The sequence below is a fragment of the Rhodamnia argentea genome, chromosome 2, assembly GCF_020921035.1.
Source record: "Rhodamnia argentea isolate NSW1041297 chromosome 2, ASM2092103v1, whole genome shotgun sequence".
NCBI classification, from domain to species: Eukaryota; Viridiplantae; Streptophyta; class Magnoliopsida; order Myrtales; family Myrtaceae; genus Rhodamnia; species Rhodamnia argentea.
In genome coordinates, this window is record NC_063151.1 from 26,342,263 (window position 1) to 26,353,536 (window position 11,274).

Sequence of the window (11,274 nt, forward strand, 5' to 3'; positions counted from 1 at the left end):
TCGAGGAAAAAGCGATTTGGGTCTTGTTGGACTTCAAAGTTAACGAGAACTGGAAAGAAAAGGTCTTCAAAATTTAAAAGACTTGACTTGCTTCTTGCCTTATCAAGTTTTCAGCTTGGCAAGATGTTCCGCCAAAGGAGGTTTGGTACTTAGGAGTATGTGTTGTTTGATGTTCGATGAACCAGTTCATCGATGAATTGTTTAACAAGACACGGCTTTTCTGCCTCTTTTCAGAACTTAGCAGATTAGCATCAAGTGCAAGGCTTGTCCTCGTTGCTTTAGGAGGACTGAGTATATTGCCCGGATCTTCCTAATTGCTCCAAATACTTCACGCCTCCAAATACTTGTACTCAGAGGGGTTTCCTCAAACAAAAAGCTGATTCACGCAATAAAGTTATCTGTTCAACCGGAAATCATAGCAATCAGAACATGCTAGGACTTGGTTTGAAGTTAAGATCGAGGGTGTGAGACCCGCACTAGCTCACGGCACCTACCATTCCCAAAGAGCATTGCTAAGAATCAGCTAATATTCCATAATCCAAGGAAAACTGTAAAAAAGATGAGTTAACAAGCACCCGGGTAAAGAGTTCCCAAAAATTTTGCCATCTCATTGACTTCTGTCTGTAGATCATTGTTCAGAGAGAAATCGATTAGTGTACCTATGCACAAACCATCCTGTCAAAATCACAGCAGCAAGATCCCTCTATACATCCCTGTTGATTCATTTCTGGTTTTTTCTTTCCAATCACCTGTAGAAACAGCATTGTTACTGCTGCTTCAGTTTCGCAAGGACTTGCCCGGAGTCGCGACCTTGGTAAATGTTCCTTTCTGTATAGTCCATCCATAAGCCAGCAACTGGAGAATCACCCATCGATCCTCTTAGATTCATTCTCTGCTGGAGCTTCGGTGCCAGTTTCCTTTCCAAATCCTAGTTCTGACATGTCTTGCCTTGCCATCAAGTTCCTAGAGAATCCAAACAGCACACTCGTGAGCTCAATATCAAAAACCACTTTATTTATTGAAGCTGGGTATGGGTACCCATTGCATTATAACCACATCTGTAGACATCCATTCCATCTCCGCATCATCAGGAAATTACTAATCCACACATTACAATCCTTTGTGCAGTCAAATTGGTAGTTGTGCTGCTCAGTTGAGTCCACAAGGCAAATCAGTCTTGGGAGAAACTTGTTTAGTAGTCGGAATGAGTTGACTTACTCTTGAGGCACTTCGAGTAGCTTGTAATACTAAAACTCTAGAATGATATCATTCAAGTGACATAGTAATACCCCGTCAAGAAACTTTATTCTATCACAAAACTGGAAAATACAACTACTATAATCATATAATTCAGAAATGAACAGAAGCCCCTCATTCACGTTAGATTTTAGAATCAAGGAAACTGCGAGGAGGCAGATCATAACACCGTGTAAATCAACGTTTCTACAAGATTTCCCTAAGTTTTGCAACTCTTAAGTAGATGAAGAACCACGGAGATGGAATCTTTGCAAACAACAGCAGATATACAACAACACAAAAGTGATCCATTTTACAAGGCTTACTCACTTTGCCATACGACACTCCAAATACTTTTTTGAGAAGTGTCTACATTTGTCAGATTGATGACTCGAAGATTTGAGGCAACTGAGATAATCCTTCTTCTCCTGAAGCATAAAGAGCCACGAACATGATTAAGAACAAACTGAAAGTCGAAAACACACCCAACTGTCAATCAAATATTCCCAAGTGATACAGGATTCTGGGATATCTTTCTTGTCAAAAGCGCAAAAGAAGTACCACGTCACATTCGTGCATGTGATCCAAGGGGAAGACACCTTTCTCTGGAGGTACTGGTCGCAATCCCCTGTTCCCTCCAAATGCACCGCCTGCGAGGATTGCAAGTCACAGATGAATGCAGCCATGTATAGGTGCTTCTTCTCCACCACCCCAGAGGAAAAGTATCTTGTAATATAAAAAAAGGGTACTGTTTTTGCAGTAATTGCAGTACATCGTGCCAGATTGCGAGTACTATCCTACTCCTAATGCAACCCCTACCGCCACCGCCGCCACTCCTATCATCGCCTCAAACACCATTAGTTCTAGTGACACCACTAACTGCCGACACCACACCCGCCACTACTGATTGTTCAAAAAATCTCTGTGAAAAGGGCCTGAACTACTTATGACCAGTTTAGCTAGTGATTGGAGAAGACCAGCTACCCCAAGGCAGCTTTGCAATCTTCTTCTTCAAACAATAGCAGGTATTGGCACTTATAAACTAATCACCAAGTTAGCTTCTTCTTGTTCTGGGAAAAAGACTTCGCTTTTCTCATGCCCAGCTGAAATAGTCTATGCAACGCACTTTAAAGGTAAAACATGGGCTCAATTCACCAACTTGGTTCGTTCCATCCCATAGAACAGATTAAGCCACTAACAGCAGCATTCAAGAACTCGTCAAGAAACCCCACCACAATACAAAACGAAAAAGATACCCCAAACAGAAAAAAAAAATAAGAAAAATAAACAAAAATGCACAAGTTCAGTTATAAAGAACATGCAAGAAAAAGCAATGGAGAAAATTACAGAAATTGAAGTAGAAGGAAGAAAAATTGGAATGAATAGCTAGGAGTTCCAGAAGCTGGCTGTCAAAAGCTCAAGCGCCAAATCCTCCAGAAATGCTTGTGAAAAACGAAGATGACGTTACCTGCACTCATTGCAACTTGGGATATCCGCCGAAACTTTGGCAGATCAGTTGTGCTTCGACGCGACGTCAATAGCAGCGTAGAGAGAGAGAAGAAATCGAGAGATCTCCCTCCCCGCTAGACCGGGCCAATAGGATGGCCCGGCCCAAAGTTACACCCCTTCGGGCCGGTTCTAGGCCTGTAATGGGATGCGAATTGTACAAAAGACAGTCATAGGGAGCTGTCGCGGAGAAACATTATGCTAACAAGAGATCCAGAGCTCCATATTCAGAAAGCTGACGCTCATTCTTCATCATCATTTCAGCCACCCCAGAAGCTGTGGAACAGAATTTGGCATACGAATTCCCCCGAGAATCAGAATTTTTACATGGAATGTCTGTCAAAATGCAATTCCATCATGCGAGAACTTGTTCAGAAGGAAAGTTTTACCTGAAGCCATATGCCCAATATGCAAACTAGAGCCAGAGTCAGTGGAACATCTGTTTTCCGTGGACATCTGAAGTCTGGTCCAACCCTGCACTACGAATCAACATATCAAGAAGGGGTTTATCCAGAATTGAAGAATGGATACTCAAATTCGAAAGAAATTCGATCCAAATACCGTCCTTCGAATTAGTAACTGCAGTTATGTGGGGTATTTGGAAAAACGAGGAACGAACTCATTTTTCGAAGGTGTAAACCTGAGGCGGCAAACATCGTGGAATCAGCAAGGCAACTACTCAGGAATTGGTGTAAATGGAACGTGAAAAGGCGAGATCTTGACTCAGCCCCAGAGGATTCACATGGTGTTTGGATCCCTCCAAAGGGACGAGCTTCAAATGCAAACTTTGACGCCTCTTTTGCCGAAGGTTCGTCCTCAGCCTCTTGCCTGTGTCATCCGAAACGCATCTGGAGCTCTGGACGGACTGGCTGAATCGGCTCCGGCGTCTTATTACAAAGTGGTTGAACTGGAGTCAGATTGTCTGAAGCTTTTCTCTCTGGTCCATTGCTCTAGGCAAGCTAACCGTGTAGCGTATTGGGTCTGCAAAGCCCATAGATCTAGATCTTTATTTCTTGTTTGGATTGCTAATCCCCAAATTTCTTTGGGATCTTCTATGTTTTGATGCCCCTAGACTGGGCTCTGGTGTTTAAGTTTCACTTCAATTCAATAATACTTCTTTTGTCAATAAAAAAAAATAACAATTAATCTCACGCTTTTGAATGTTTATTGATGCACCGATTGTTTCTTTCGTGAGAAATAAATAATTTAAAAATATTTATCTAAAAAGGAGTTCTTGCGTAAATTAATCAAAAGGAAATATTTTCAAAGATCGATAACATTTTATTTTAGCTGACCAACGTCACGGGTGTTCTACTTTGCTAAAAAGAAACCAACCTACTCTAAGCGAGTCATGCAACTGAGGTCGCTGTGTAAAAGTAGAGATCCTCATTCTCCACCGGCGAAAAACGAGATCTCGTAGCCAAAGAGTAGAGAGCTCAAGACATTGATTGAGAGATTAAGGCTGCTTATCCTCTCTACATACGCAGCTCTAATCAGGTAAATCAGAAAAAGAAGAGAAAAGAATATACAGTTTCCCTGATTGGGCTGTAATTAGCTACACCAGGGGATGACAGCGAATCGTCGCCGTTCCTTGGCCCCTTCCTCTGCTCTTCTACAGAGGGGAAATGAAAAAAAATCCGGCTGAGAAGTAGACTCTAGTCACCATATAAACACCCCGCTTGAACTCTGGCAATTGTGCAGAGCTCTGGTCTATTCCCGTGAGCTCATAACCACACGCATATACTCGCAAGGACTCGGCTACTCGAAGCCACTAACACGCCTGCGCTTGCAAAGGCTTGTCGGGATTTGTAAGCCGGTGCGGGTGGGGATGCTGAATCACGACAAGAATTGAATCCCTACAGCTCTTGTCGCCGCAAAGGGAAGCTGGCTACATTAACACAGACATACTTGGTCAGTAGAAAGAATGTTGGATACTCTTCATTAATTTCCAAAAGGGTTAGGTAGGACTTTAAGGGGGAAGGGTTCACTAAGAGAAAAAAGGCACATACTAACATTCACCGTAAGCTAGAATAAAACCGAGAAAACAAACAAGATTTCTGTATCAGCTAACACCGAATCCAAATAAGCAAATGCTTAAAGACTTGGTTATGTTGTTTAAGTTTGAGCTGCTTACTATTCCAATGTGCCACTTGTGACGACTGAAATCTTTAAAAGTAGCTGCATCCATTTCCTGGAACAAGTGTTAATCATTAGCTGAGAAGATGTCGTTATTGATCAACAGTCTAGCAAAGCTTAAAAAACAAAAGAGGGGCTCAGTTAATTTGCGGGAGAGATGTCCCTATCTTTCAGGAAGCATGCAGACGATACATGTGAGTTGAGGGAACCAAACAATGAGAGCAGATGAACTATTTGCCTGCCTTTTGATAAGATTAAGAATGTACAGTTTAAATAAAAGTTAATGTCATGAGGAAGCGAAACCTTTAATAGGTTCTTGTGGTGAACTTATTAAGCTCAAGTTTTAAAGGAGAGAAAAGCCAAGATATTCGCACATTTACGTCAAGGTAAACATCTTATGTATTTCCACGATCAATTGAAACTTTAGCAACAACATTTATTTGAACAGAAATTACACAACTAAGGCCAACTATGGGACAACAAAGAACAAGCGCTACACCTTTAACCCAGAAAATTGAACGGCAACCAAAGGCTCCTCAGTTTTCTAAGAAGATAATGTAATGAATCCAAATACAACGTAGCGTTGGAGTAATCACAATGGTCTCCAAAATGAGATAACTTACAATACTGTATATAGGAGGAATGACCATGCTGCCTTTAGATTTAACAGTTGGCATGACTGTGAAGCGTGGTGCCAGGTCTTGTGATCTGAAAGTCCACCTATGACCAACATGAACAGAATCAGCAATTCCATATAGTTGAAGTCTTTCCATTTTTTATGGTAGGCTTTCATGGACTCAGAAGAGGCATATTTGATAAGGGAAACCTTCATAAACTTGAATATTACTTACCCGATGTACAAAAATATGCAGAATATTGCCCATTCTCGAACTAACAGCCGAAGCCAGTAATTAGTTGATGAGTCGTCAATGTTTACATATATCTGTAAATAAATGCCAAGCCATCTTAGAAATTATACTCCCTACCTTGCCCATAAAAAAAGATCATAATATTGACGCAGACATATAATATACTTGCCACTATTTCGGCCATGGCCACAATTTGCATTGCGCTCTGAAATTTCCTGTATGGACCAAAAGAAGAGCAAATCAAATTCAATCTTTGGTAGTCCAAAAGAGAGAGGGGTAAAAACCCAACAATGCTCATAGGACTGGGGTTAAAGACAGATAGGGCACCGCGTACTTGAACATGATGTACTTCATTAATACAGCATCATGCATTGCATGAACATCCTCGTCTTCTATATAGTTCAACTGCTCCCTCAGTGCTGATAGATTTTGAGATATGTGGTAAAAGATTGTATAGAATGATACAAAATAATTAATCAACAGAAGTCCCTGCACCAGAATGCATTATACGTCACGAGTTCCGCTCAGGAAGAGATGCATATCTCCAACAAAGACTCCGCCTAAAAAATTGCCGGGAAATTAAAAAATGAAACCAACACACACTAGCTTCATGAAGCTCACCGTAAAATAAGGAACAGAAGCTCTGTAACCAACAAGAGTCAGATAAAACACACTCCCAAGTACAGCTGTTGTACGACGCTCACTTATGGATAGGCGCTCACAGGTGATGCAGTATCCGTGAGAAATAAGCAAGAAGGATATAAAAGAAGCTGTCTGAAAGAGCACTCCAGTTACATAGACTCCAAAAGACATCCATAAAGAACACCTCTGAAGATAAAAGCACGAATACCTGCAAAAGGCACCATGTTTGCTGGATCAAATTTTCAGGAAAAGAGGCAGTTGATAAGTAGTGTTTACAGAAGGATATAAGCACCTACATTGTGTAACCTTTCACCCCAACCTGAAACAGTAATTAGTGCCACTAAAGGATATAACCTGACTTTAGATTACAGATATAACCTGAATTTCGATTACAAGTCTTGGCATTGTAAGTACATGTATCAACTGCTCTAGAAAGGTATACAGTTTTTCCTGTCTGCGATATTACCCCACGATAATTAGCAATTAATGTGGGAAAGCAATACTGAGCATAAATAAACATGCTTCTTAATTCATCACTTGGTTTAAACAAGCAGTCCTTTTTCGACATGCTTGTAATTACCTACCAGCTCCATTGTTCGAAAGATTAATACTTGATTATATTATCTGAAGGAAAAAGCATGACACTGTACTGTAATGCAGAGTTTGTAAAATCAGAACACATCACGATGTCCCAAGGAGGAAACAGGGGGCAAAAAAGAAAGAAGCTCCATTTTGGACTCAAATGATCAAAACGTCAACCACCTCCACTCCACTCCATCCTATCATAGATAATTGGCGAAAAATGAAAAACAAAAATAGCTTACCAGAAAAGGAAGGAGAGCATAAGTTGCAAAGCCTTGATCAAAGGAACAGATGCTAGCGTCCACTGCAAATTACTTGTCTGCTCTAGGATAAGAATAGACAACGAAAGACGAAAGAGAAAATCACTTCCAAGGAAAAGATGTATCGTCACGAAAAGAATCCCACTCCTCCCCCTCCCCCCAAAAAAACAAAGGAAGAAGGAAAAACAAAAGATAATCGACATGCCTGGAATTAAAGATGGAACGATCACCAGAGATGATAGCTACATAGATGTAAAAATGAAGCGATTATCTACATTACCCAGGAAGAAAAGCGACTTCACTGAGCCAGGGAATGTGAATGGCAACACTGGACTATACAACTTGTACACGACAAACAATCAAAGCGTTCCCTTAAGCAATACAAACAACCAATCAGGCAACACAGCATTCGTGTTCGATATGCTGTGTTAACTAATATGCTCACGAAGAAACAGAGAGAATGACATCGAAACTACGAGGATGTTCACAACGAGGGAAAGTCTTCACTAAATTCAGCGGAACCGAGGGAACCATTTCCAGTAATAACCGCAGCTGACGAGAGACAGAACAATCAATTCCCCACTTGAACGCAGCGAACCCGAGCTGAAAAGCGGCTAACGAAACCAAAGAACGGTCGACGGAGGGGAGGAGGGAGAGTGGAGAAGCAGGACCTGAAAGTGGGCGTTGCGGTAGGTGTTGAAGGTCCAAGAGCAAGCGGAGACGAGCCAGATCGCGAGGAAGGCCAAGTACACCGAAGGTAGCGGCCGGTAGGACTCGTCGACGCCGAGGCGGTACGGCGCGTCCATCTCCAGAGGAGCTTCTGCTCAAACGGAGCAGGAGATTCCCGCAACACCCGAGTTTCAGACTTTCAGTTGCAGAGAGAGACGACTGTCCGCGGGGCTATTTATACTCTCATACGGTTGGAACGCGCTCCACGTGTCGGCGCGTGCAAGCAGTTCGATTTTGGGCTCCACGCAGAGACAAAATAGAAAAATCAAATTTCCCAGTTTCAAAATGTGATATTCTGGTTGGAATACGCACAATTATCGGAAATAATCTCGAACGGAATTACTTCGAAAATGAATTTTTCATTTTCTGCAAAAACATAAATTATTTTCCTTTTCTGGCTTTTTTTCGGGCAAAGACGGTGTCGTTTTATTTTAACAAAACCCATCCCACTCCGGTCGTGCTCTGTGTGATCCGCCCCGATTTCAGGACCGGTTCTGGGCACGATTTCCACACCAACTTTGGTCATTCAAAGATCGTTTCTGTGTCTCCTGCGCGGCGGGGCTCAAGAAACTGACGTAGTAGAGCTCAGCACAAGGATCGAATGCTGGTTGTGGTCCTAAAAGAGGGACGTGCTTGTCGCGACCGACGGAATCGATCGTATATCGGGCACGCCAATGCGGCTTCCGTGACCATGGAGCTAAACCCTGTCGGTCTCGAGCGAGCGACGTTCCTGCCTTTCAAAGCACGCAACAGCAAGTGCGCCTTTTCAATATCGTCATGAACGGTGCGACTTAGTAATCTCGTATGTCATTTATCCACGTGGAAAATTGTCTAGAAAATCATAAACTTATTACCCTTTTTCCCCTCTGCATATTAAAGTACAGAAAAGATCAAAGGTTGAACAACTTAACGCAAACTCGAGCTACGGTACAAGGAGGGAATGTATGTGCCGATCTATTGGACCAACCACTCTGGAAATCGTCACGCAATGGCCTGGAATTGGACTCGTTAGGAAGTTTTTTGGGGAGCTGCCCACACCATTATGAGCACATATTAGGTGAACAAACTCAACACCATAACCAGTTCCCCTACAATCCTACTCCATTCTCAACAGCTTGGAAAATATTATTTATCTCTCCCCATTGCTTTCCTCGTCAAGGTCCAAGTATCTATACGGTCCATATCAATTCCATGCTTTCAAGCGTCGCGGAAAGCGACCGGAGATTAACGGAGGAAGCAACACGTTGGAATTTACGTGGTTCGGTCCCACCGTCGGAATTTATGAAGCCGCATGTGTACGACGGAGATTACTAGCTCTGATCAAGAGCTCCCTCGGATCGCGAGCGCGATGGATCGTCGCCTGGCGTTTCCACCTTCGAGAGGAGGAACTTTGCCTCCTAGCCACTTTTCCAGACTTCGATCCTCAATCGATTCATTGGTCAAAACTCGAGACATAACTAGAGCGAACCGTGGGCTCCACGGCGGATCAGGTATCAACCCGAGAACTTTAATTAGTTTCAACTTGGGCCTGGGGGCGTGGACGCGACCCGGCCCTATAAAGATATTCGGCCTAATTTGAGGAGAAACATGGCCCATAAATTCAGGCCCATTTTTCTCTCTCTCTCTCTCTCTCTCTCTCTCTCTCTCCGGCCCCATCGGTCTGCCCCTCCATCAGTTTGTCATTTGCTTCGTGGCCTCGCACTAGTTCCAGTCTTGTCATGTTATCGAGTCAAGCTCGTATTCCTTTCCATGCAGAGTGTGGGTGACATCCGAAAATGAAAATAATCTTACAAAAATATTTTTGTAATTAGATTAAATCCACTTCTTCGATATGGCAACGTAAATATTTGATTGAATATCTAAAGTTACATCCTCGCTTAGTAATCTAAAGATGTGGATTAGGAAGGATTGATCGGCGAAATATGAATCGGGGACCAAATCTTTTTATACCTTGTAATCAATAGAGGAAGAGAAGTTGGAAAGGCAAGCAGAAGGTAAATGACTTTTTTAATCAAGAAGGCAATATTCTTCGTAGTGTACAAGAGTCCACCTCTAATATTTAAACCTACTCAATGTCACGCCGTCATGTTACTGATCAAGCCAAGTCGTTAGGGATAATCGTCAACAAAGTCGTAAACTTATTGTATAACAGTCAATTCAGTCTTGAACATTTCGATTGTATCAATTTAGTCATAAATATTTTGGCGATTTGTCAATTCGATCCTTCCGGTCAATTTTGGCCAAAAAGTCTTGACGTGGTGATGTCCATTTGCGTGGCACGGCCAGCGGTGACATGATCAATTTTTTTTATTTTTTCATTTCTTTTCTTTAGAGTTTTCCCTGTGGCTGGCTATTGGCCACAGGTGAGGGCATTGCGGCCCTTGCCAACCATCCCTCACCCAAGCTTGCTTGTCGCTGGCCACCGCCGGCCACACAAAAAAAGGAAAAGAAAGTAAAAAAGAAAAAAAGAAAGGAACAAATCAAAAAAGTAATAAAAGAAAAAAAAATACAAAAATTGTCCACATCGATTACGATCGTGCCTTGTAGAACGACCAACATCTATATCAGCATTTTTTAGCCAAAGTTGGCTGAAAGGATTACATTGATAAATCATCAAAAGATTAATAACTGCATTGGCACGATTGAAAATTTTAAAACTCAATTAGTTGTCGAGCAATAAATTTAAGACTTCGTGGACAATCATTCCCATATAGTTAATTTATAAGTTTGTCTTTCAAGAGATTTAAGCGGATGTCATCTATAGTATCAAATATGTAAATCATAAAGTTAATATTGGTTGTATTTAGGAAGGGCTTTCCCAAGGAGCTTTGGGCTAAAGTCTAGGTGTTTGGTAAATTTTTTCAAAACATCTTTAAGCTAAAATGAGCTTTCAAAATATTGAAAGCCCAAGATAGGGTTGCCTTAGCTTTCCAACATTCTCGGCAACGTCCACTCCTGCAAGCACCTCGCCTCCCAGATCTGCGACGCCTGCTCCTCTGAGCCCGCCTCCACCTTCTGCTCCACCGAGGACCTTGCCCTCTGCCGCGACTGCGACCTCGATGGCCACGGTGGCAGCTCCGCCTGCTCCTCCGAGCTCGCCTCAGCCTTCTGCTCCTCTGAGGACCTTGCCCTCTGCCACGACTGCGACTCGATGCCCACAGCGGCTGCTCCGCCTTCCAGATATGCGATGCCTGCTCCTCCAAGCCCGCCTCCACCTACTGCTCCGCCAAGGACCTCACCCACTTCCATGACTGGGACCTCGATGCCCACAGCGGCTACTCTGCCTCCCACATCCGTGACCCCTCCGAGGGCTT

General features: G+C 42.7%; 2 protein-coding genes across 6 annotated transcripts; both read right to left on the reverse strand.

Moving 5' to 3' along the window:
• Nucleotides 1–496: 496 nt before the first annotated feature.
• On the reverse strand, nt 497–2,846 carry LOC115737416 (cytochrome c oxidase assembly protein COX19-like). Its single transcript, XM_030669539.2, has 4 exons — nt 2,705–2,846; nt 1,798–1,886; nt 1,567–1,664; nt 497–963 (listed from the first exon to the last, which is right to left on the reverse strand). Exons 1-4 carry the CDS (start codon nt 2,712–2,714, stop codon nt 864–866), a joined length of 297 nt encoding a protein of 98 aa, XP_030525399.1. The 5' UTR covers nt 2,715–2,846; the 3' UTR covers nt 497–863.
• Nucleotides 2,847–4,126: 1,280 nt separating this feature from the next.
• LOC115737299 lies at nt 4,127–8,110 on the reverse strand. 5 transcript variants are annotated; one of them, XM_048275223.1, is made up of 9 exons: nt 7,903–8,110; nt 7,214–7,290; nt 6,369–6,597; nt 6,082–6,236; nt 5,917–5,962; nt 5,730–5,821; nt 5,502–5,598; nt 4,877–4,933; nt 4,127–4,613 (listed from the first exon to the last, which is right to left on the reverse strand). In XM_048275223.1, exons 1-9 carry the CDS (start codon nt 8,035–8,037, stop codon nt 4,599–4,601), a joined length of 903 nt encoding a protein of 300 aa, XP_048131180.1. In that variant the 5' UTR covers nt 8,038–8,110; the 3' UTR covers nt 4,127–4,598. The 5 variants fall into 5 exon arrangements, with proteins under 5 accessions (XP_048131180.1, XP_030525205.2, XP_030525203.2 ...); XM_030669345.2 differs by having other exon boundaries at nt 4,127–4,626; XM_030669343.2 differs by having other exon boundaries at nt 4,127–4,630.
• Nucleotides 8,111–11,274: the final 3,164 nt, after the last annotated feature.